Source organism: Malurus melanocephalus, unplaced genomic scaffold (assembly GCF_030028575.1).
Source record: "Malurus melanocephalus ecotype Western Australia unplaced genomic scaffold, MMel_1.1 scaffold_105, whole genome shotgun sequence".
NCBI lineage: Eukaryota > Metazoa > Chordata > Aves > Passeriformes > Maluridae > Malurus > Malurus melanocephalus.
This window is the reverse complement of record NW_026623337.1, coordinates 305285-332122: the sequence shown is the minus strand read 5'-3', so window position 1 is coordinate 332122 and position 26838 is coordinate 305285. Positions and strand designations below refer to the sequence as shown.

The following is a 26838-nucleotide window of genomic DNA, read 5'->3' as shown; positions in this document are numbered from 1 at the left end:
ATAATAGGAAGAAATTACTCAGCATTGTGTTGTTACCCTACTGCTGTCTTAATTGCTATCTCAGTAGGCTTAATCACAGAGATGCTCCTSATAGAGAAGTGACTGGGGGCTTTCATACCACACTCAGAGATTCTGAGAGAATTTGGAGAAAAGTAAGCATGGAAATGTGCACCCTTGCAAATCCAACAGTTCCTACCGTTTCTGGAAATGCAAAGGCATGGTGAGATTTCCAAACTAAAATAAATTCTTYTTGCTGTAAAAATGGGGCAAGTGCTCGAAGGTCACTATGACTGTATTAAYTTTGGGGACTTCATTAAAGGATTCATTTTTTTTTAATAATGAAGAACAGTATGGGTGAAAAAGACAATTTTATGGAAACCCCACCCTAATAACAGAAAATTACATTTGATTAATACTCCTATTTCTCAGAGGTGCTCAATACAGCATACAAATGCAAAGATTGATTAAGTAAAATTCTCAGAATTGCTAAGACTGGTGTAGCCTTGAAAATGTTTGAAGTGCAGCACACTCTGCAGGGTAGTGACGAGGGAATTGGGAATTGTTTTAGTTGTGGCCTTAACTGCACTGCCAAGCTGTAACTCTTCAGAAGTGTGTTTCAGTAGCTGAAATAATTGGGACTGTAGAAGCAAAGATGTTTCTAGTCACCATTGCACTGCTTGTGGAGGCAGAGGTGCTTCCACTGTCACTGCTAAATTGGAGTTGTCTGTCACACTSTTGGACTGGGGGATGTGTCAGCTTTTCCAGTATAAATCACCAGAAGCAGGGAGTAGAAGTGGTCAGCTAAAGTGTAGTCAGGAGTTCTCAGAGCACAGGCATTTTACAAAGCTTTAAAGAAGAACCAGGAGTATGTTTGATCCAGGAAATTCATGAGCCACATCCAGAGGTGCTGGATGGCTTGTGTTACCTTGTCACCTGTGGTGCCTCAGTCATTGGCAAGACAGAGCTCGTGTGCTCCAAAAGAAAACAAACTTTGATATCCCTACTGAAAAGGGAACTTCTCTTTTAAAGCAAAAGACCATCTAAATTATTTGCCTGTCATAAATCAAAACCACATCAGACAAATATTGCTTGGGATGCAGAGGCAAGGACTTTATTTTCAAAATTATTGCCCATGGAACCTGAGTTTTCCATCCCATTAGTGCATCCTTGTGCCAAGGCTGCTGGGCTGGCAGGGAGGTGGTACCTTTGAAAGTGGACGAGAACACACCTGCAGGAAAGAGCACTCAGCCCTTGCTCTCACAGCTTTATGTCTGACCTTAGCACAGTGTTTACATTTTAGTACTTCTGAGCTGGCCTTCTTTTCTCCCACATTTGTTACTCTTTATTTTAAATTAATGCTTTCCCGGCCCCAAAAGCCATGCAGCTTTTAAGGCTGAAGATCCTGACTGCAATCCCATGTTCCTGGTCCTCCTGTTTTCTTTGTGTGGATGATTATTGTCAAGTATGCTAAAGCAAACAGCTTAAGGAAGAGGAGCAAGAGTTTTAGCACACTAAATAGGTATAGAAAATACGTTATCCTTAGGGCTTCAAACCCAAGTATGATATTATAGGAGGGTTCTAAGGATTTTCTTTCAAACTGTCGTGTAAATGTAACCTTTCTCCTCTATGTTGAGATTCGTAGTATGCTCTGCTGTGACAGTGTCCATGATCACATCCTGATTTTCACCCTCTGGACTTGTTTATTGAACAGAATAGATTAAGCTTCCTTCATTAGTGTTATTTTTCATTTTCCCTTGTCTGTGTATTCACCACACATAATACCTGGTATTACTAAAAGCTTGTGAAGAAGTCAGAATTAGTAGTTTCAGGTTGGCTTTCCTGTGATGTGTCTCACTGAATCCAGAGGCTCCACATGGGCGTGATGAGGCAGGAATTTGCTTGAGCTGCACAGAAGGCAGTGGGACAGAGGTGACCCCAACCCCCTCTCACGTTCAGGATGTGAAGTTTAGGAAAAGCAGCAGATTCACAGGGTCATTGTCAAGGCTGTGTTGGGTGCAAGGTTTGCTTTGCTCAGGGCTGGTGTTTGATGCCAGAGGCAGGGAGGAGTGAGCAGCAATCACACCACGACACAGTTTCCTTCACTTTGGTTTTGTGCTGTTTGGAGTATTTTTGGCAYACAGTAGATGCAATAAAAATCTCCTCCTGGTGGGTAAAGTAAACCTTTGAACATCAGCATTTTTTTTTCCTTTGAAAACCAGATTATGCCTATGCTTCTTATTTAGCATGCATCTGTTAAATTAATTAGCGTTGCTTCATGTCATGCCAGATCATGGGGAATGAACTAAGCCCCAGCAAACAGATTCATGTAGTGCTCAATAGCAGCAAGTCCTGTGTTTGAGTGATCTCAGCACTTCTCTGGGATCTTCATAAATTGCTCACGTTTGCAASAACAGCTGTGAAAGTCCTGAAAATGAGCAATAAGGTATGGTGCTACAGGATGGAAATGCTGCTGCCCATATATTTTTTTTATTCATTTCCTTTTCTGCCTCCCAGAATTCCACTTTTATTTGCTCTGTCTTTAACAGGGGCTTTATGGCCGAGTGCAAYTCTGCATGATAAGAACTGAAATTACAAACCTGTGTTTCATAAACTACACAAGTAGAATTTGTTTGAGTCCTTTGCAGGACATGAGGCACTGAAATTAAACTGTTTAATGCTTGAATTTTTAAATAGCAGAGGGTCTTTCCTCCAATCACACAACACAGTGATTTGGTGAACTGCAGCGGAAGTTCATACTCACTGAAACCTGGACGTGCTTCATTCCTTCACATTTTTTAAAAATTGGGAAGGGTCCAGCATACTSTCAGGCTTTAGGAGATGCATTTAGGTCACAGCCACCAAAAAACCTGTAGATTGTGTTGCTGTAAAACCTGAAATGCCACCGTGTGAYGCAGCAGTCRTGTTGTTGARCTGCAAACATCAGCTGCTCTGGCARTTGTAGGTCAYGGGCCCTGGAGAACACGCTGAAGTTAACCAAATAATCTGATTTAATGAATGTGTATCCAGCTGAAGTTGAGAGATACAATAGTTCATGGCTGATCATTTCCCTGTGGGCAGAAGGCTTTATTTTTGTAGACCTGTAGTTTTCGTGGTGGCCAGTTGCTGYTAGTGAAAGGAAAAGTGCAGCTAGGCTGAAAAATCAAATCCATGGTATCTTGGGTTTTCCTCGTTTGCTGATTTTTAATGAGCCAAGTAGCCCTTTGGCATTTGAGTTCTTTTGTTTACTTTATAGCCCCTGTAAACCGACTGTCAGGTCAGAGGAAGATGTTGTTTCTTGGAAATAATCAATTACCAGTAAGCTGTTGTTTGCATGCAAAAATGTTGGTGTTTTTCCTAAAACCTGTTTCTCTCTGTATTTCAGCTTGTTAGTGACTTATTGGAATTCTGCTTCTACACCTTCCGAGAGTCTCAGGCACTGAAAGTAGAGTTTCCAGCCATGCTGGTGGAAATCATCAGTGACCAGCTACCAAAGGTGGAATCTGGGAATGCCAAGCCCCTGTACTTTCACAGGAAGTGATAGAAAATGTCTTAAATGGAAGAACTTTGCCTTAAGTTTCCCTGTGTTATTCCACACCCATGAAGGACCCAAGAAACCATATTTTAAACATGCTATTTACACTTGTTCAGCAGTCTCTGAATAGTCTAAAATCATATGAAGGGTTTGGGGGAATGGAAAGCAGTTGACTCGGATTTGGCAAGACCTAGATGTTTGGAAATTACCCCATAACCCTAAAACACTTAGAAAATGTTCCTGTTCCTCTGGATGAAAAGCCATATCTAGTCAATAACTCTTTGATTTTGATATTTTAACAGATGGAGTTTTAAATATGCCATGTAGTTTCTGGTATTGTTTGCTTGTTTTAAAAGGGTTCAAGAACTAATGAGAACTTTTTAAAGCTTACCCTTGGTTTGCACATAAAACGTAAAGTCAATATGGGGCATTAATATTCTTTTCTTGTAAAAAAAAAAAAAAAAAAAAAAAAAAAAAAAAAGAAACAAAAACTATATATATACACACATATATACACACACACAAACCCTAACGTGTAAAGTAATAACAGAACATTTGGTGTGGAATACTGTTATCCCCACCTGTGGCATTTGTTATCCCATGTTATCCCATCATAGATGCTATACACTGTGTTAAGTGTCCATTTACTATTTAATTCAAAAGGATAAGATGTGAAAAACAAATGCCCTGGTATCAATTTATAGTATCTATTGTGCTGGCTTTACAAATAATTTTTTGCAGTCTTTTGCTGTACTGTACATTGCTGTATGTATAAATTGTGAAGGACCTGAAATAAGGTGTAAGGAACTTTTGTAAATGAGACAAAAAATCTTTAATGGTTAATAGGATGAACGGGAAAGTATTTTTGAAAGAACTCTATTTTGCTGGAGACTATTTAAGTACTATCTTTGTCTAAACAAACAAGGTAATTTTTTTGTAAAGTGAAATGTTCTGCATGCATAATGAACCGTTTACAGTGTATTTAAGAAAGGGAAAGCTGTGCCTTTTTTAGCATCATATCTAATTTACCATCCTACAGTATCTGTTGTAAATAACCACGCTTAACCTTTTCAGTTGTGTTTAAGCCTTTCTATTTCTCTATTTTTCTCCCTTTTTGTCTCTCTTGCAAGCGTATGTGACTTGAGCACATCTTAGAACTCCTGCTTCATATATCTGTAGGAAACTACACGTTGTTGTGTTCGCCACTTCACCAAGGTTTCATTTAACAAGACAAATTACGATCTCTCTCCAAAGCTTTTGCCAGCTTAATGATCTCCCGAGTTCTTGCCCTCTATTCCCTTTCTCTCTCAGGGGAATGGAGGTGAGCAAGATGTTGAATGATTTTTCTTTTTTTTTATTAAGAGTTCCCAGATAGTTTGGCTTTGGTTTTGTTTTGAGTTTTGTTTTTTTTTTTCCTTTGAATATATTATATATGAAACATCTTAAAAGGTCAGATTATTATTTCAGATGGGGGAGAGCGATTTCTGGTTATGCTGAAGGGAACATGCAGATCATTACAGTAAGTATATCAAAGAGATTTGTACTGGTGAGAGGGATGGTGAGGGATGATATGGGCAGATAAGCTGAGTAGAAATTTTTGTGATAAGCTAAAACTGTCTGTAATTTTGTAAGCATTTTTGTAATAATCAGGATACATCTGTGAAGACAAACGTTCACACTACAAGTTCAACTCAGTTGGTCTGATTTTGTCTCAAAAATGTTTTCTCTAGAATAAGACTGCAAAGAAAAGAATTTTTGAGGTGATTTTCACTGTTTCACAATTTATAAGCAAATACAAAATTTTGGAGTAGAATAGAGGACAGGTGAACTTTTCTGAGGCTCAACTGTTGCTACCATATGCTCATGTTTAAATAGAATAGTTTTTCAGAGTCCTAATCTGTAGTGTTCTCTCCGGGTGCCACTGGTATTTTTGAGCTATAGTGTGTCCCTTGGCCAATCAGAATGTAGCACTTCTTGTCMATGGTGGTCGAATTAAGAATTCTACACCCTTTCTGAACCCAAATTTTGAGGTGCACTGTGGTGCACTGAAGACAGTCAGCGCTACTTGTCTTTTTAAATGACAYCTGCCTTATGCAATGGGTAATCTGTAAAGACTGTATTCAGAGAGGTTTTTTATATATAAATATATACATACATATATTATTTGCATTTTGGAAGTCTAATTCATAGGCAGATCTTTAAATACTGACCTGCACAGCAATATGAAAGCCAAACTTCCAATGTGAGATATACAGCATGCAGACTGGTTGTTTACAGTAAAGACACAGTCATACATCCATCTTTTAATTTACGTTATTTTTTTTTAAAAAGTCTAAAAYAGAAGATTTCAAAGCCAGGTTCTGGGTGAATACAGTCTGCAGCAGCTTTTTATATTAACAAAGTTACTGCCTCCTCTTCTGTCTCAGAGTAACTTTGCTTGACTAAAATAGCAAAGCCATATTCTACACTTCACTGTTAAATGCCTGTCCCAGTCCAAATTGTTGTCTGTTTGCTCCTATTTTTGTACCTTATTACTTTTAATCTTGGTTTGGTACAATTCATAATTCACAGAAACTTCATATAATTAAACACACTAAATTAGTTTTAAAAAGCAATTTATATCTTTATGCAAAAACGTATGTCTGTCTTTGCAAACAACTGTAAGCAGATTATAATAAATCCTTTACTTTAATCACCTGTTGTTTATGAAACCATTCATTGATTATTATTTTTTGCTAGAGATCATTGAAGTAATAGATACAATTGGATATAGATGTTGTAAGAGGCAGTATTCTCTTATCAAGGACACTTAAGCAGAATAGCCATCACTTTTTTTATCTAAACCTGTGTACAGAGAAAAAAAAATAAACCTCAAAACCCAACCCTAGTTTTTAGCTACTGGGAAGTTCATTACGTTCTTTTGAATTTGTTTAGAATGGAATAGGCATTTGTCTCCTGCAAAATACAAGACAAACTATGACAGCTTTTAGGAAGTGGGCTTTTGTTCATTGAGCTAAATTATTTTGTTGTAAGAAGGAACAGGGATATGCAGCAAGAGCATTGTATACACAGTTAAAATGTAAAATAGTGTAATGTACTGCAGTGGGTATTTCAGGAATACTACACATCGTGTGACTGAGCAGTTGCACAGAGTAAAATAGAAAAGACTAAAGTTTGCAATATCAAAATCTTATTAAAAAGATACTTTACAATCAATAATGCAAAAAGCTAATTCACAGGGTGGTGTTTTTCACTGACTTGTTTAAACATTTATGAAATTAAAAATTCTACAGTTAATGCACTTTTAATTGTTTATTGAAGATTTGACTTTTTTTAGAGCAATGTTTTCAGCTGGAGGTCAATGACTTGATAAGATAGACAGCAGTTCGAGGCCAGGAAGCTCAGAGGAATGTTTAAGAATTCTTGGAGTTTAAATAGATTCCTGGATGAAAAATAAAAGCAGCCAGCAGTATGGTGTAAACAGTAAAATCTATGCATAATGATGCATTTATAATTAGGGGTTTGCTTCTGTATGTTTAAAGCTTTTTAAATAAATAGAAAATATTGTTTGGTCTTTATGTTAATGTCTGCAAGTACCTATTTTCCTTTTTTTTTTCTTTTTTTTTATACAAATTGTACAAATATATATGAATTAAACTGGTTTGATTGCAAGTATTTCTTGCATTTTAATCTCAGCTAGCTGCTGGTGCAGTGATATCCTTGGAGACAAACCTTCTGCTCATCTAGGAACAATGTAGAGCCAGARAGTGTGGGTTGGGTTGGAAGGGACCTTAAAGATCATCCATTTCCAACCTCCAGCCATGGGCAGGGACACTTTTCACTGGACCAGGTGCTCAGAGCCCCATTTAACGTGCATGTGAACCCTTCAGCATGAAGCAGCTTAAAATGCACTGTAAAAATGCACTTTTCTTGAGACAGCTGGAGAGTTGGTTCCATCAAGCTCTGTCACTCTGGGTGTCACCACATGAGCAGCTTTGGCCAGGGAGCAGCTTCTCACGCTGCTCCACAGGGAATGTCCAACACTGAGGAAATGTGGGTCACTTCACCTGGGTCCCTGTGCTTGACCAGCAACGTGCTGACAACTCTTCCAGGCACAAACCACATCCCACTGGAATAAACAGACCTCCAGCAGCCTGACTGCTCTGGGCCCCAGTTTCTGTTAACCTCCTGCTGCWGTACCCATTGACCAAAGCTAGAATCTCTCTCAGGGCAAGAGGGATTCACTATTTTATACAGACAAGGTCTCCCAAGTGACCATGCCTTCTCAGGGTCAGCCCTTTTCCAGTTGTAATTACAGGAAGATAACAGGGGTTTTATTTCCCCTTCTAAGTATCTGGGTTGGTTCTGGGCACTCTCACAAAAATTCACCACCAAGTTCTGCACAAAGCCCGGCTTGTGGTATAAGACCACCATTTAATTGCACTTTGGTCTTTTAATAACAAGTTACATAAASTTTTCATTGCCAAAAAATCCTTGCACCTGCTTTGTGTTTGCTGAATTGTCAGAAGGAAAGAATAGTAGGGGATCAGCAGTGTTAAGAAAAATTTCCCATATGTTTACAAGCAGATGTATCTGTCATATGCTGTTCTAGAAATAAGAAGACGCTATCGCTACTTAAAAACATAATGAAACTTGTAACCTGACCTCAGGCTGGGCCACTCAGGTATCTGCAGGAACTGGGAGTTCAYGAGGAGCACAATCTGACTAAGGAAGGAGGGGAAAAAATGCCCTTTCCTGTCACAGATTTTGCTTGGTAAAACATACCATGCCATGCCATGCGGTTTTGGAAGTGTTCTTACTTGAATTGTAGATGTTGACAGGGTGAAGTTTATTTGGCATTTACCTGTGGCTACTGCAAGGACAGATGAGGGCACACTCTTWGACTGATGTAGAAAACAATGTCCAAGGCACATTAAGCTTAAAAGATGAAACTCCCACTGAAGACTTTTAGTGAAACCCAGTTCAGCACTGGTGCATTTACAGCAACTCTGTCAGCAACTTTTCTCCTTATATTGCAAACCAGGTAAGAATTGTGAAATGGGTTAAGAGAACAAGGAATGGAGCATTGAGGAAAGAAGGCAAGTTTCTGCCCGAGTCTCTTCTGTGACACAATTACAGAGGCTAGCGTAGCAAAAGCTGCAAGCAGTGTGGCAGGAACATGTATTTTCATTACAGGACAGATAAATCAACTAATGAGATTTTTCTTTCACTCCTCATAAAAGACGGCATCAGAAGGAATCCTGCCACAAAGATCAGCTGGGACAATTCTTAACAACCTTCAGCAGCCTGAAAACCCCAGGGCTTTTCMCCCAGCAGAGTGCAAGTGCTGCTGGCCAAGGTGCAGAGCTGCATCCCTGGCCAGTGACTAACACAGGCTATAAATTTCTGCTGAGCCCAGCTAGGCAGGAGTTTCAGCTTGGCCATTAATTATTCAGCAAACACATTTTGACCTTAATCCCCAGGCTGAGGGAGTCAGTCTCTGGCCCCACAAGGCCGTTTTGCATAAAGAGCACATTTGGGGTTTTTTTCCTAATTCACACTCTAATTTTCAGCCCACGTCATGCATTCGTGGCCAGCAGCCTCAGCTTTTGAAAACTCACAAGTCTGTGCCCCTGCCCGCAGTAAACAGAGCCAGGGAGGGGAACCTGTCCTGAGGATTAAGCTGTGCCCAAAGCTGTGAGAGGAGACCAGTTCACGCAAGAGGACAGAGTTAGGGAGAATGAGCACTCCTGCTGCCATGCCAAGAGAAGGATCCTGCAACCAGCTTCCTCCAGAATRGACTGCCTGTCCTTCCTGTCTCAACAGCATGGTACTCTGCTCCTCCAAAATCTACCAAGTCATGGATAAGACAGAAAAGAAGCATGCCCTAAAGGCCAGCTTTAGCTTTTGCAATCTCAAAGGCCTGATTTTCTATGTATCTTTTTTTTAAATTTTAGCATATTTTATCTCCACTTGCAAGCTGTCAGTACTGAGGGCATTGTTTCCAGGGCGCTCAGCAGCAAGGATGAAGAACGAGCTGTGCTGTGGCTACTGGGCTGTGCAAGTCTGGACTTGGCACTGGTGTAACTGGGCTGATGTGGAAACCCATCTGGTGGGTAGCAGTTCCCACAACTGAATTCCTCAGAGGCATTGTGGTTAGCCTGAAAGCCAGATCTGATCTGGCTCAGCTCATGCCACTGCCTTCAGACAACGGCTAGGACGTGAGAAAGTTGGGATTAGTGTTACCTTTGCTCTGTGTATCACTTCTCAGTAGAAAAGTTTTCTTTTTGTTTGGGTTCTGTGTGGCTCCAGGAGTAACAGGAGTCTCAAAACTTCTCACCTAAAGGTGAAATACTGTCACTGGACTGGATTGGAGAGACACTAAGACTATTATTCCTTCTCTATATATCTGCCTTTTTAAACAACCTCAGTTAGAAGGAGAAAGAACCCCACCACACAGAGCTAGAGCTGAGAAACACACAGAGAATTTTGGGAGACAGCAGCCAGAACAAGACCAAACATGCACTGCAGGTTTAAAAMAACAACAAAACAAACGGAAGCAACTTCCAAAGCTTGTAAGCTTCAAGTTATCAGAGCTTCACCATCTGACAAGCCAGCATACCTAGCTGCCACACCTGCAAGGCTAACACCAAAGATTTATATTCTCCCTCTTCTTTCAACATTTTCTACCAACCGGTAGCCATGAGAACTGAGTTTGGCACAKAAATACCATCCTGTCTCCAGAATAAATCTTTAAGGTCACAGATGAGTTGATAGAGCCATGGGCCCACAGGCAACACTAGACCCAGCCAGAAGAGAGCTTTGCCACGTGAACAAATCTGAGCAAGGAAACCTGCAAGCTATTGCTGCAAGTACTGGTGAAACTATTTCCTTAACACTGAATCAGGGAGCAAATTATAGAACTTGATCTCCTCCAGTCAGAAGTCATTTTCAGTGCTTGGGTCACTTAGCCAAGACCAGAACTGCCTGAAAGCTGTATGGCAGAGAGTCACTGCTCCAATACCAGAGGAATCCACCAAATGAATCTCCTCCCAGCAGTGAGGGTCAGCACTGGAGAGCTGTACTGGCTTGGCCCACCATCGCTCCATCTGGAAATTATTTGTGTGTACTCCAATGGTCTGTGCAGTCTGGGCAAAGGAACAAATTAATGGCATGGAGTTAAATCCTCAGGGGGGAAAAAGCCATCCCAGCCTCAAGGCAGTATTAACCATTAACTGGTTTACTAATCACATTTGTTAGAAAAACTTGCAAGCTAAGTAGAGCTGCAGTAAATGACTCAAAATCCATGGAATCCAATTTAACAAATAAGTGAGCCTCTATTAGCACATCATCCTGTCACACTTTCCTGCTTCCTCTCCACTGCCTCCCAGTTTGASTTGAAGGAGAGAAAAATAAAAAGATTAATGATAAATTGCATGTAACTTTTTCAAAGTTCCACACATTTTGTGACACAGTAAGACCTTGCAGTTGACAATTACAGGGAAGAACAGGCAAGGTAAATGAGCAGCTAACACAGATAAAATGCAAGAATTCTCCAGGATGCAAAAGCATCATAGCCAGAGCTCTTTTCCCCTTTGACTTGAGCTTCCAGAGTTGCCTATTTTMAGTGAGGAAAGCTCCCCATCCATTCTGGAGCCTGCTTGAGGCTGACTGCATAGAGCTGCCAATAATTATTTCATGCCACAACTCCCAGAACCAGAGCAAAATGCTCTGCAACATAGGAATGACAAGTCAAATAACAAATAACATTTTATTTCATTTACAGTGATATTTTTGAGTAGCAAAGGAACCATGACATATAGGAGCCTGTAATAAAAGTTCATGTGTCTTATCTTTATAAAATAAATGAAATCATACACGCAACATAAACGAATGTGCTCTTTGAAGACATTTGAAAAATGTCATGTCTTGRTAACTATTACTTTACTTACAGATGTCTGTTCTGCACTGGCTATTCCACTCTGAAATATAATTTAATTGCCAGCATGATAGCTTTTTTATCCATCAGTATCTTCCAAACCTAAAATAATCATAGAATCATGGAATGGATTGGGYTRAGAGGGACCTTAAAGATTATTGAGTTCCAATCCCCTGCTRGGGGCAGGGACACCTTCCACTAGACCAGACTGCTCAGAGCCCMATCCAGCCTGGCCTTGAACACTTCCAGGGATGGGGCAGCCACAGCATCTCTGGGCAACCTGTTCCAGTGCCTCCCCACCCCCACATTCTGTYAAAAATGCTGGTTATCAAAGCATAATCTCCAGGACACTAAGTTGAGTCACAGATCAGCCAAACACTTGACTTCAAAAGCTATTAATCTTGCAAACAAACATACCACTACTGCTCTTTACAACTGAGAAGAAAAAAAAAAAAAACGCACCCTATTGAAAAATTAACCTCTTTCTTGTCCCCCCACCCATTCCAACCCTCAAAGAATCTTTTTTTTTTGTGATTTGTATTTGGCAACACTTAATGTCTTTATACAGATTAGGATCTTCAATCCATAGTCCAGCTCTTAATTGATTAAAAGCAGTCACAAAAGTAGAGACAAGTGACTAGAACAAAAATCCATGGATACCATGTACACCTTCTTGGCGTTCAATGCACAAAGCTATAAAAACTGAACATAATTTTGTGGAATAAGTCCTCTCTTGCCATTTAACGTGCCTTCTAGCCATCCTGGCTCTCTGGAAAATTGCACTGCAAAAGAAAAGAAAAAGAATTAATGAATCTTTTTATGTTTGAATTCGTACTTTTCAGCTTTAGCTCCATGACACCAGGCAAAGCATCCATAAAAACATCCCATCAGCTGCAATGACCAGTATAAGAATCTGGCTAGGGAAGATAAAGAGGATTATTCACTTGACTTAAATACTTCATCATATACTTCTGCAAAGTGTACATGGTGAAATGGCTTTTAGGTGCAGGAGACTTGATTAAGGAAATGGTTAATGGAGTTTAGGACAGATTTATAAAATAAAAAAATCTGTGCCTTAGGGGACAAGTCAGAATTCATAGCATACAGAGGGGAAAACACTTTCAGTAGGTGGGGCAAAACAAGACCGAAAACTTGTCTTTAGCAGAAYTGATGAATCCTGAAGCTCAGAGCCACAGAACTATGGCCAGGACCTCACTTGGCATGAAAAGTAAGCAAGGAAAGGATTATAGGGGAAATACAAATGAGCCAGATGTCACTCTAAGTATCACCTCCTCAGAMTAGTGCTGCTATTAGAAGTGACCAGTGGACAAAATCTGAATCCTCCTTCTGATTAAATCCTCTCTGTGAAATTCAAATCCATACTGCAATTCACAAAACACAAAGAAAAGGCTTGAATGGCTCCTTATGCCACCCTAAGCATTTACCACTGCTGATCCCAAAGTTTATGCAAGAGTATCCATGAATCTAAAAGAAGAAATATTTCAGCTTGGACTCTCAGTGCCCCAGAAGTTACTCAGTGAGCAGCAGAACTAATGAAATCTGACTTCCTGTATATATATTTTGACCGCATTTGACAGGAAGTTAAAAAAGAAGCATAAGCCTCCTTCCTTTKGAAAACAGACTAATAAGTCCTCAAATTCCCCTCAGAGGTGTCTTTTGAGGACATAATACAGATACCTATTTACCTATGTAACTGCAAAATCCCACACTTTTTAGCAACCTACGACATTCTCTGTGGTATTAATTTATCCTCACGGYGCTTCTGAGACAGACAGTATTTAGGGAAGACATCAGACAAATGCTGAAACATGCTGCCAGCCATGTCAATGCTTTATTTAAAACACATTAACACATTGAGGAATGTGATATTTGTAGCCTTCTACATATCAGGCAAATAACAGTTAAGAGAGAGCAACATGTTAAGTCTCACTTCCAAAAGCATTGTGAGGCTCTAAATTTGAGCACTTAAAAACATAYTTCCCCCCTGTTTTCTTCCTTGTGTCCTATTATTGTCAGACAGCTGCGCTCAGAAACCATGCTTTAAACAACAGCTGTAACTCCAAGGAGCCCAGAAAACAAAASTGCTTGCAAATGATACTGATAGTTTATTCAGCACAAAAGTCTGGGCTTGTATTTGTAATAAAAGCGCTCAACAGAAAGATTTCRGAGGAAAAACGTGCATAGAAAATTACCTTTAGGATGTGTGCTCACACAGTAATTTACATTACCATTAGTAATTAGCAGACCCTCCTCTCCCTTTGTCATCAATACTCCACAATTACAGAGTACACATGCATTTGAAACTGCATGGCTGACACCACCACAAACCTCCCTTCACAAGCTGTAATTCTACATTTCCAACAAATGCACCAGCAGCCAGCCAAACCTCTCCCTGAGGTGTCCCATACCTACCAAGCACATCTGTATTACAGGAAATAAACTCAGGAAAAAAAGACGGATTAGGAAGAAAAACAATGAAAAAACATGGAAGTAGGAAAGTTTTACCTGTTCTTTGGTGCTTAATCTTAATTTCCATTGCCAAGAGGGTACATACCATTGGCATGTGAGTGTCTATAAATCAAAGGCCTGTTTAAACTGAGGGGATCACGCTGAAATTAAAATGTACCTAAAATTTACCCGGGGGGGGGAAATGCTCAAGCTGTGCTGAATCACATCGCTCAACAGCAAATTTCCAAAGAAGTATTTTCTAAACAAGTTTGATAAGATAATGGTGAACTCTGCCCACTGCAGCACGTTYGGGGAGTGCACCATGGCCCAGCAGTTGGGTTTGAGTGGCAAATGCCATTTTCACCCCAGAAGATGAGACATAGCTGGYACAAACTGAGCTCTGGGCTTGGGAGATGAAATATTGCACATGTGCATTACACAGCTCAGGACTCCACTTGTGGGCAGGCAGTTCTTTCAGACCCTAGGAAGACTGAAGAAGGAATTATCACTCAATTACAACTAAGGCCACCATTTCTAGAGATCTTTGTTTTTAAAAAAAAACAGCAGCAAAATGTAATTCTTGATGTTCAGCTGCTATGGTGATTGTCACATCAGGAAAGCCTTCTGCCCCCACTCCAATCACCTTGTGCAGGAAGGGTTAGGATACCCACACATATCCCTGAGTGTTTCTGCAGGTAAACAATATTAATGAGGGCACCATCCGAATGAAAAGCTACCTGAAGCTCCAGTGATCCTGGAGTGTGATCCTGAATGTCATTCTGAATGTTTTCTTTTGGTGATCCTGAATGTTTTCTTTGCTAATCCATTTCAGAAGTGCAGCACACAACAGCARGCATTCCTTTAAAATCAAAACCACTTACCCACACACACCCCATTCCTCTATCATGCACAGCTCTGCTTAAACCCAGGACAGAGCCTATTTCTGAAAAAAATACCCTGCTCAAGAGAAGGCATTTGGTAGTGTCCCCTTTCTGTCATTCCTTCTCAGTCAASAGTGATTACAGTTCTTAGCACTTTCTCAGGCCTGCCTCATTTAAAAATACCTTGCTGCAGGAACTACACACTTGGCCTTAAAACTACAACTCTTTACTAGAGCAATCATCCCACAGGACTACAGCTTATGTTGGTAAGGGACYGGAGGGGAAAACACTTGTAGTACAAAAGATGCAGAGCAGAGAACTAAACATTGAATATTTTCAGCAAGGTTTAACGATTGTATAATAAAACTGCACAACAAGACCAACCACAGAACGACCACTAAAAACCATCCCCTCTAAGGACAGTGGAAACAGCAGCCAAATTGAGAGCTCAGAGGGGGACAGTGGGCAGTACCTGCTGCAAGGCCATTTCAGCAGTCTCACTCTAGTGGAGGCAAAGTGCAGAGAAGGAGCACATCTGAGCATTAACATGACAGCAAGKGCTGTGGAACAATCACTCCAACTCAAATGGGCAAACAAAATCTATAGACTTGCAACTTGCAGGGYGATTTTCTGATTTCATCAAATCAAGAAACACCATCAGGTCAAYTTGGCATTTGCAGCATTGCTTCTTACTTTTCTGTATTCTCCATAGGAAATAGCTTTRATATTGCCWATGCTATTATTATCCAACTGAAAAKAAATAAAATTTGCAAGCAGCTCTTCCCAGAGACCCAAKGCCATAAGCAGACTTTGCTCTGGTCTGGCACTTCAAAAGTTTCACAGATCTCAACCACAGTAAGAGCAAGACTCATTTCCTCAGCAGTATTCGTTCATTGCCTGGGTGCCACTATCTTCAGCAAGACTGAATCAAATATTGATCCACACCGATTTCCACATCTTTGGGAAAACTGGCTTTTCTGGGAGCAAATCTAACATTCATGCAGCCTGGCACAAGAGAGCCTCCCTTTCTCGTGGACTATTTTGTCARTCAGAGTACAACTGCAAAAAGCAACATAAATGAGGATTACTGAGGRCAACAGAAACTTCACTGCTAAAACCACCACAACACGAGATCTCACTTCTATAGAACTCAATCATGCTGGCCAATTTTTCATGAGGGAATTAAATTAAAGCAACCAAATGTGCTTGCGAGCCCTCTGTGTTTAGGAATCCCTCTAGGTTTTTGAAAGAGTCCCTATGGGTTGAGCTGATCGCAGAGATATAGAAGCATTTACCACGCTTAGGGTGAGCCCAGAATTTGAAATTTCAAAACTTGCTGTTTCCCTTAATTATGCTGTGAGAGGCAGAATTATCTTGTGGACAGAACATGGGGCTAGGAATCAGGGAGTCTTCTTCCCGTGAATGTTTTCAAGTGCTCTGCAATCCACACGAAACGTGCCCAAAGAAGTAGCTCTCTGGCCATTCCACCTCAGCACAAGGACTACCTTGCATACAGTGCAATAGAGTATTTTGGGAGCACCACTTCTCTCTGATGTAAACCCTTGATGGGCAGGACCATAAAGACAGACAGTCCAGAAACCACAGCACGAATTAGAGGGCAGARAGTGCCTTGGAGTCAAAAGCAGGGACATTAACTAAGGCTGGCACTTTGTTACAGTGGCAGAGAGAGATGGGGATGACAGGGGCTGTGTGAACATGGCTTTTTGTGTTCCTTTTGTACATGGTGGGGACGATGGGTGCCCCACTTTCCTTGAGGAACAAAACACTCTCTCAGTTTCCCTCATGTTTTCTCTCCCCTAAAATCGGATTTTAAATATTGTAAAAAGCCTTGATAAGAGCTATCTTGACAAGTTTTCAGGAAGCCTTCCTGCTAGCAGTACTGCCAAGGAATTTTTATTGTGTAAACACCATTTAACCTATCTGAAACACTTCTCCCAAGTGAAATTCCCATTTACTGACTTCTAAGCAGTCTTTCAAGAACCAGAAATTTAATAACACTTGGCTCCAAGGCTGGCAAAACTTCAGTGCCAGGCATTCTGATTATTCTTTCCCTGATTATTGGGAATATCTGCCTCAACAACAACATACACAGCCAGCATATGTCTCTCTCAGYCTCAGATCCTACTCTGCTTCTTCCCATATGTGCCCTTATCCAGCTGCAAACTCTTCAAGCTTTGCCTCCAACCACTTGAATTATATTGTTATGTGCTGTCAATAATATAGCCTGKAACAACTGGGAAATAAAAATATTGGCGCAGCCTAAGGCGAATTGAATTGAAGATTAAAAAATAAAAAAAATAAAAAATTCAGTGGATATTGTTCAGATGACATTATTCATTTTCCTACACAATTCAATTAAATAGAAAAGTTTGCCTTTTCTTTTTAACTTGCCAGATGGTGCCTTAGCATTTATATTCTATAGCACTTAAATGGAAAGACTGTGGGATTTGGGGAAGCACAATGTACATGCACTGGTGGAAAACACCTGAATGTGAAAATGCTAAGGTTCYACACAGATTCCTCTCAGACGATCCAAAGCTTAATTTAAAATATTAGCAAATCTAACCTTGGCAGACTGAGACAGGTTTTTCTTTCCCCCATTTAGAAACAGGAAATGGAGATGGGAGCAAAGGTTAAACTCTTACCTTCTTGCACCAATATTACATTTAGCAGCTATGACAGATGCAAGACTACTTCCCTAAATGCCATTATCCTGTCTGAGGCTGGAGCACCCAGAAGGTTTCATCCAGAATAATGACAGGTGAGAGAGAACYACTGCCATCAACATCTCTGGACCAAGAGAGACAAACCCAAGAACAGGGAAGGAAACAGGAAAAAGGAAACAAAGCAGAAAAGAGAGGAAAGAAAAAGAAAAAAAAAAAAAGGAGACTGGATTAGAAAATGAGACAGGCCGAGTGGAGAAAGGAGAGACAGATAAAACCTTCTCTAATGGAAGCAGCACTTTTTAGTAGACATTAATTTAACAGTTACTTTAATGGTTGATACTAGCTGTATGTCAACTTGATTGATGCGTTGTCACTTTGATAGTTAAGGTTATTGGTAGARCTGCAGAATTGATGTATTATTACTTTAATTCTTCATTTGGGGGCTTTATTAGGGCATATGGGAATTTAAATTGAGTAACTATAGAACCTGAATTGATTCACTCCAATCTGATTTCAGCACAGACACAGGAGAAAAGGCTCCTGTGGAGGCWTTTCAGAGGTTTCAGATATGGAGACTGGTGTGCACTTGGCATGGAAAGAGCCATCCATGACATAACCTACTGGGAAACATCATGAAGTGACCGTTCAGTTCTTGCATACATCCACTTACTGCCTTATTACTTCCATTCTCTACCCATTTTTCTGCCAATCCCCAGCGTACCTGAGGAAAGAGAGCCCTGCAGGGCAGGGACAATGCCTGTGCAATAACCAGGATACAGCAGAACAAATTAAAACAAATGCATTCAAGCAAATGTGAGCTTTGCCACTGGAAATCTGCAATTAGTTTTTCCAAGTGCAATCCGTGCAACCTTCTTCCCAATCTTAGAATCTCATTGATCTGATGACATGGAAACAGTTACACTTCAAACATTTCTCCACAGATGCCAGAGTCAAATGCTGTACTTGTTTCAGGACAATCCAACTCTCCAGCTGAAAAACCCAACTGAGGCTGCAATGCACTCAATCACAGTGGATTTGCTACCACTTTTCGAGTTCTTATTCCACAAGAAGATAATCCTAACATTGCTCTCACACACAAGGAGCTGCTTCTTGAAACACCTACTTACCCCAAGCCAACACAACCCTTTGCTGTTCTGCATCAGAAATGCCTCTCTTAGACATCACATTTTTTCCACCATGCACTAGATGGTTTTTTTTTTTTCCCTGTACACAGTTTCATGTCTGTTGAAGATCCCTATCAGTCATGTTTTAAAAAAAAAACTTAAATTAAAATAGCTGGTGTAAAGGACTTTTAAAAGAGCAATCACTCAGCTAATTCATCTTTAAAAGGTTTCCCACCTAACTTGATTCAGACATGATTTGCCTGCAAGGCAGCTCTAACAGGAATCATCAAGAATGATTTTGTATAGTGGGTGCTAGCAGAGAAGAACCTAGTGGAGACCCCAGACCACTTTATGCTGCACAAAAGAAAAAAGGCACAATGGAAGTCTGGACCAGGCTTGCTATTTACTTGTTTGGGAGGAGACAGAGGACAGGAATATCCTATGCTCTATGCTTTAAAAAAAGCATCACAAAGAAGGGGAAGGAGATGTGCATGTCCATGTAATTTTGTTGTTGTTGTTGTTAAACATACTAAAAAAAAAAAAAAAAAGTAAAAAAAAAAGTAAAAAAAAATTGCTGAGCTTCCCATTTGTTTCATCTCATTAAACAAATTAGGAACATTCTAACGGGGGAGGGCAGGACAAAAAGATTTTCATTTATGAGAAAATTTTACACCACACACATTTACGATCCAAGTGCTAAGAGTTAACAGGGTGCATTCTKGAAACAGAAGAAACACTTGGTCAGGTTTTTAATGCCTGTAGATTGATTTTTTCCAGTTGGCTTAGACTGTGTAAGCTTTTTCCTGCTGCATATATGCCGGGAGTTTGGAATACTCTCCTTTTTTGGACATCCAATGAAAAAATTCTCACGTGGTACTTGACAGGGCCTTACATCCTGCAAGTGTGTCTGGTCACACCACATTAAATACCACCTTTSCTCCAGAAAGCACCTATCAGATTCCTGACCTGGGAGCAAGCTAAAAGCAGACAATGGATGAGGAGAAGAGAATCATTGCTGTGGAATCTCCAGATTCTTTAGAGACCATTATGCTCAGAAGATTCTTAGGGGTATAGTTCTCAGTTCACTTTGAATTCCCCAGTCTGTACTAAACTTGGATGAATACTTGGCCAAATTTATGAGTCTTCCAGTTTTTAGTATGAACTTTTTACAAGTTCTTGTAACAAATAACAATCTTACCATGCTGCTGTTATGAACTAATTTCTGCTGAGAATTATTTTTAAATTCAAGTAACAAGAATTGCTGCGTTTGTCCAGGCCCTGTTGGGCCATTCCATACTATTTCTTTCTTATCTTAGGAATTTCTTTGTGATAAGAAGAAACTATATGCCTTCTGCATCTTCAGAATTTGTATTACAGTAGTCACAGTTTAAAAACTAAAACCTCTCCTATCAGGTTGAAGTCCCTGWGCCTTTGCTGAAGGGTGGATCTGTGGAAGCTCACTGAGAACACAGTCTTGAGCACAGGAATCACCTTCTGGATATTCATATGTGGTGCTATATTTGGATCCATAGAAATCATTCAACACAGGCTTTCATTCTGCACCTCAGTAAATATTCCTTTTTCTACAAGTGCATGCACACRCTAATGCAAACCTTGAGCTGAATCAGTAAAAACACTGGTTTTTTCTCCATTGTTCACCTGATTTACCTGGCACTCTGTTTGCTTGAAAATCCTTAAACAGATTTTTTTTTCTTTAAAGGAAAACCCMTGTGTTATTTCACAACAATAGTTCACATTTCAAAAAATCCAGTTTCATAGGCCAAGGTGTTGTCTTCTTCAAGGTTGTCTGAACAACCTTTTTTTTTTTTGGTACTACAACACATTTAAATGATGCTGAAAAATTATACCAATTCAAAGTATCTATTCACCCAAAATCAAAAGCATTGCCTCACACTGCTAAGGATATGTTAAGTAGCTTCTTCATACCAGAAAATATCTCYATCACCAACTGTGTGCCATCAGCAATGTTGGCAGAATAGCAGTGAGGCTTGTATTTTTATCCAAAGCCATTTTAGCAGTTTTGTCAATTTGTTTTTCATTGCTTTATATTTACTCAAGCAGTACTTACCATCTTCAAATATTGCTCCTATCTGAAATGACAATTCAGAGCTGTGTTCTGCTTCACACGGATAAACTGCTCTTGCTTTTCGGTGGGCAACACTGAAAAATGAAATTATGAATTATAGCAACTTTTTGCTATTATGAAGACACTCTCTCAAGCATTCCCTCTCCATTCACATTTGGAGATGACTAAAACTTTAAACACAATCTCACATGCATCATTACAGGCTTATAATTCATACACACAGCCAAAGCTAAAGCTTCACAGCTTACTGTTGGCATTTCTGAATATCATACTCCCAACTTTCTGCACACTTATTTTTATGACAAACTCGACTTTCAACTGCAGTTAAATTTTTTTCAAGTGCCAGTCAGCAGTGAACTCAATAGKAGGCAAAGCATATTGTACTTCAAAAATTCAACCACAGTAAGAAATAGGATTTTGTTATSAAGTGTTGGGAAGAATCTGTGAATATACCCAACAACTTTAATTAGAAAATCAAGTATTACAAAACTTGAAGCAGAAAGCTTAGATGGTGAAGACCTTCAGAGAAAAAACTTGAAATACTTCAAAACATGAAAAACAACATGGAAGGAAGAAGAAACAGGATGGGAAGAAAGCTGGACAAGAAAGTGAAAGAAAAATGAAACCACAGAGAAAGGTAAAGACAGATGAAAGTCTTTCAGAGACAAGAAGGCTATGATGGGAAACTTAAATTTGACAAAAGTAACTATGGAAAAAGAAAGAATCTGCATTTTAAAAGACACAAAAAAACACTGCAGGACAGAGACACTCTGAACTGCCCACCCAAAACAAAGCCCTCCTGTACYAACCAACAAGCCACTGACTCAACCTGTGTGCCTTCTACCAAGGAAAACATTCTAAGGAAAAATAAGATGAAGCAGGCAGTTATTTTATTCTGTCAAAATTGCTAAGGTTGCATTYTCCTGTTTTGAGATAATCATTCACATAACCTGGGAGACTATCTTTATAAAAATTCTGAAAAAGGAGGCAAATAAATAGGCAGCAAAAGTTGAAGTGCACACATTACCTTTCCACTGCTCTGTCAGTCCCAGTGGCAGGGCTGGGGAAGAAGAAAGTGGGCAGTGCAGCATTTGTGGCAGCTGGGTTAGCAGATGGAATATTCATCCAYGAGACCATCGACGGGCGGCTTTGACCAGGACTAAGAGGAAATACATTCAAGGCAGAATTAACAGCGTGAATAGAATTTCTTGACGTATCAAAGTATTTGAATATTTATAACTAGACAGTCTGTTTGACCTTCAAATTCAAAGCAAATCATATTGTCAGGGTGATTTTGCAGAAATGGCCATATGATTCTGCATTTCCTCCTTTGAATKCTTTTTCCTACATGCCCGACATCCTAAGCTGAGAACAATTACCTGAGACGCATGACATAAGCAAAAAAAAAAAGGCAAAATTCCCCATTCCTTATCTAATAAAGACAAAGAAAGTGAAACTGCATGGAGCAGCCTATTATTTGAGCTGCCACTGCCTTTACAAGTTTTGATGAATCTATTTAAAAATCATCTCAGTGCTGCACAGAGCCATGCAYGACTGGGAGGATTTCTAAAGAGGCTGCAGCTATTACAACATTGGGATCATGATGCTGCCTCTGGATTGAGATCTCGTTCATGGAGCTGTGCAAACACTGCCTCAGTGGCTGCCCTCACCAACACTCTGCTCAAACACGTAGGGAGTTAATGGCTGAACACAAAGTTGCCACAAGATGAGGAGAAATAACAGGAAAAAACTTAAATCTTTTTTTAGTAAACATACGAAGTTGTCCCCAACAAAAAGGCCATTCCTAATTTCCCACCTTAAAGAACTAATGGTCCAAACACTGACTGTCAGCATGGCTTTGGAACACAGAGCTGGACTTCAAGCAGTTTGCAAGCAGAAACAGAATTAAAATCATTTGCAATTGTCACTCAGATGTACAGACTCAGATGTACAGCATTTATGACTTTGTCTTTCTCCAAGATTAACCTCTTAGATAGCATAAATCTGCWAAGTACCACCCACATCTAAGAATCCAGTCAAAAATACTTTTGTGGGAATGYAAATGCACACATCTAATCAAGATGGATTGACCACAAGCAAAAAGAGGGATCAATGATCACCCCAATGATCAATAATTACAAATTAATAAAAGAAAGCAGGAAAACTCAGCTGAATTTAATCTTATTGTACACTGGGATATTTAATTTCTAGAAGAAATTATTTCTATTTGTTGGTTTGCCTAACATGATTTACAATCAAATTCAACTTTTACAAACTGGTTCTCATAGCCAATATGGCTCATAGTCATTCTAGCAATTACATAGTTAAGCAGACATTTATTTTGATTATTAATTTTTCAATTTAGTACATTATAAAAGGGTGAATGCCACATTCCTTATTACAGGACAATGGCTTTTCCTTTGGAAATGTGTCAGACAGTTTTGAATAAAAACTGGAATTCACAGTTTATAAAACAGCATTCTACAGTTAATTCCACTAGTAAAAATGAAACTTAAGTGTGCTGGAACCATAACCAGAAGGGTTTATCAAAACACCCTGTGCTTTTTAGAATTATCACATTTACCAAATAAGGGAAGGAATCATATGTATTAAACTGAATGATGAGCTGGATTATGCTGACTAGAAACATATTTCATGCTTAACTTCGGGAAGAGGATATCCAGTCGTCTCTTCTGCATGTGAATCTTCCATTGCACATTTTTTTACATCTTCCACTATTGGCATATATTTAGGAAGAGCACCTACATAATTTTGGTGTTTACTTTTACTTGAACTCATCCTCTTCCTCCCATTTTTTCCTAATAATTGAAAAATTTTCCTCAAGTAAAAGTGACTTCATTCAGAGACAAACCAAAAAAATTGAACACCAGYATTTGGATCATTTTCTCTAAATACTGAGAATAAAACAATTCTCAATGGTACTGTAAAATTTATAAAGTTTGCCAGAAAATAAATTATTTCATCATTCCCCACATATAATGTGAAGATCCAGAATTAACTTTAACTCAGCAAGTGAACATAAAAGTTTTCAAAAGTGAATTTAAAAGAAACATCCTACTTGCACAGACTAAACTATTCTACTTTAAACAACCCTGAGACTTAGAAAAAAAGTATTTTCCTTGTTCTTCTATTTATTAAATTCAAATCAGTCTCATAGCAGGGGGKTGGAATGAGATGATCTTTAAGGTTYCTTCCAACCTAAGSCATTCCATGATTCTGTGATTAAGATTGGTGTTAGGCTCATTTCTGAAACTTGTAAAACTATTGAAGATAGAAAAATAACATTCAGAGTATACTGCTACAGGAGTATTAAAATGTCTGTAATSCAAGCTATTCACAATTCAGGAGTGTTCTACCAAGGGGCCTTTTCTAGTGCATACCTCGCATGTGTGGTTTGATTTTCAACACGTGAATATTAAACCTTGTATTTATTAAATATTTCATTGATAGATGCATCATATTAATCTCTGCAATTTAGTCAATCAGCTCTAGAACAACACACACCACCTGCACCTCAGACACAGAATTAATGACTTCAAAGCAATACTCAGAACAGAGAGGACACAAAAGGAACCCTCTGACCCAGGGAAGCATTGGTCATTCATAAGAATACTCAGAATAAATACCAGATGGTTTCTTGCTGAGACTTGGAAAAGAAAGAAAGAGGGGAAAAAATAAAAAAGGTGTGCACATAAAGGAACAGAAGATGAAATAAAATATTCAGCTCCATGCCCTGGCATGTTAACTTCTCAAGTTAGAGACTCAACAGAAGCGTAACCTATCAACAAGTAAGACTACACTSTCCTTTACCAGACAGGATTATATAAAAGCATATTAAAATTGGCAGGTTCTCTACAAATTCTGAACCACTCCAACAGTTCTAGTGGAAAAACACTCCAGAAGTACAGGTATGTGGAGTGCTGGGCTGCTCCCTCCTGYACTTTTTTGATGAATTCCCTTAATACTTTTCAGCTGTAGGGAAAGCACTGCAGCAGAATTTGCCTGTCACTTTAGGCGCCTGGTTATCCAGCAAGAGATCATGCTCTAAGATCCAGCAGGGGACAAAAAAAACAGCACATTTTTCAATAGCAATAGTTTCACCATGTCAGGAAGAAAGAAAGAAAAAAAAAAGGTGACAGCTTTAACTATTAAGCACATTTTCGAATGTATGGGTTTGGTTGTGAAGGGTTTTTTTTAATTTATTTTACTTGGTTACCTCAGGAACCACTTAATTCTTGTTATTGAAACAGAAGGTTTTACTCAATAAGAAAAATAATTTCCAATGTTTCAGTGTRTAAGCAATAAAAGGTTAGATATTAYTGTTTTTTTCCTTKARAAGGTTCTTGTCATAGCAAGGCTACCTTGCTGTAAAGCTTTGCACACCTTGTTTATCAAGATGATGAGATATTAGAAAGTATTGCACATGTTATCACACAGCATCTCAACTTTAAGAGGTTATGCTGARGAAATCCTTTCTCCTAAGGCTAAAATGAAGGCAATGCATTTCCTGTGGGTAGGAAAAAAAAAACAGAACCAAAAGAGACTGACATAACCATCTCTCTTTGAGGAAAAAATGCTATTGTCTAGCACAGTGAACGATGGGAAAAGGGAGGAGGGGGGAATGGCTTTACTGAAAATAAGCTAGAGATTTTGTACTGATATTCAGAAAGAAACTTCTGAAAACAAGATTTTATTGGATGTTTATCTGGCTGGTTCCTAAGGTAACACAGCTAAAGAGCAGCCTCTTATCTTGAGAGCAAGGAAGAGAGTGTGTGAAAAGAATCTACACTGCAACTCTTGAGAAAAAAAGGGGTTGTTTCATAGACAAGTTTGGCAGCTCCAYGGCTGTCGTATCACAGTGTCTGGCTGACAAACTCAATGCAAGGTTTCATTTCAAGAYGACAGTGTGTATCAGAAGGTGTTGRMTATTTCTGATTCAAGGTGCAATGCAATACTGACCACCACCACACCTTCCTGCACGTTAGAAACCCCTGTGCCTTGGTCAGAGCAGAGCAGAAAAACAGACGGGCAAAATTCTAGAAACTGTTGTACTGCAGCAAAGCTGGAGACAAACAGAAGGCCAGAATTTCCCCATCTGTGCTCCCCCTGAAAAGAAACTCCATCTTCAAAATGTAAAGTATGTGACATGCACGCAGCATTCCTGAACCCTCATTTATACAGAGCACATCAGTCAGCACTGAAATAGAGGTTTTGTCAACTTGGATTGTGAAGTCTCAGTGAAGCAGCGAACACATTAGTGAAATGATCTTTCATTCAYTCAGACTGCCAGTCTGCTAAATCCAAAGCTAATGTCTGCAGCAGCTGTCCCAAGTTAAAGCATTTTTAAATTATATTTCAGACAAGGCAAAAGTGCAGTACATCTATAAGTTTATAGCTCACCGCTGTTCCTTTCAGAAACAACAACAACAAAGGAGAAAAAAAAAAGAAAAAAAATAAAAAGAGAAGAAAAAAAACAAAACCTTCAGCTCATCCCAGTTGCATCCACACCTCTCCCTGCCCCGAGCACACACACCATTGAGCCTGTGCTCACACAGCACTGCTGCTGTCAAGCTCACTGGAAGCCAAGGAGATGGCAAGGTCTGTTCTGTATGAGCCACATGACTAGGTTATATTATGCCTGTCTCAAAGAAGCTGCAAAATGAGGGCTATTGCTCTGCTTGCATAACCAAAGGGTACAAAAAGAAGTGCCTGCTCCACTAAACCCGCTCCCAAAGTGCTGAGTCACTGGAGAGGTGCAGCTGAAACAAAAAGAAACTGCAYGATAAGCACAATGACCCAACAGCTGTTAGAGCACCTTCTTTAATAAAATAGGATGATGACATTAGATATTATAACAAGTTTTCAAGATAGGGAAACCGAAGCCACTCATCATTTATGTACAAGTGCAAATTCACACCACTGCCAGTAAGTAAGAAAAGGAACTATTACCATTTTAAGAGGATTAGAMATGCAGTCTACCAATGTGGATATAACAAGGCTGATGGGAATTCATTCAGCAGTCAAACAAAATTAATAACTATCTCTGAGATTTCTGTTATGTGCAGAACACCACCATCT

At 39.4% G+C, this 26838-nt stretch overlaps 2 protein-coding genes across 5 annotated transcripts in view; one reads left to right on the top strand and one right to left on the bottom strand.

Moving 5' to 3' along the window:
• Nucleotides 1-7207, top strand: part of NR3C2 (nuclear receptor subfamily 3 group C member 2) — a 188166-nt gene extending 180959 nt beyond the window's left edge. For 2 of the 3 annotated variants that reach the window (XM_057369178.1, XM_057369177.1), the window contains one exon: nucleotides 3383-7207. In XM_057369178.1, coding sequence (XP_057225161.1) covers nucleotides 3383-3538 — 156 coding nt within the window. In that variant the 3' untranslated portion in view covers nucleotides 3539-7207. The remainder of the gene's footprint in view (nucleotides 1-3382) is intronic. The other variant, XM_057369179.1, reaches the window with a different exon arrangement.
• Nucleotides 7208-11275: 4068 nt separating this feature from the next.
• The window catches only part of ARHGAP10 (Rho GTPase activating protein 10), a 137957-nt gene continuing 122394 nt past the window's right edge, over nucleotides 11276-26838 (bottom strand). Inside the window, exons 20-22 of one of the 2 annotated variants that reach the window (XM_057369181.1) lie at nucleotides 21767-21898; nucleotides 20722-20813; nucleotides 11276-12253 (exon numbers count right to left, since the gene is read on the bottom strand). In XM_057369181.1, the coding sequence (XP_057225164.1) occupies nucleotides 12165-12253; nucleotides 20722-20813; nucleotides 21767-21898 (313 nt within the window). In that variant the 3' untranslated portion in view covers nucleotides 11276-12164. The remainder of the gene's footprint in view (nucleotides 12254-20721; nucleotides 20814-21766; nucleotides 21899-26838) is intronic. The other variant, XM_057369180.1, reaches the window with a different exon arrangement.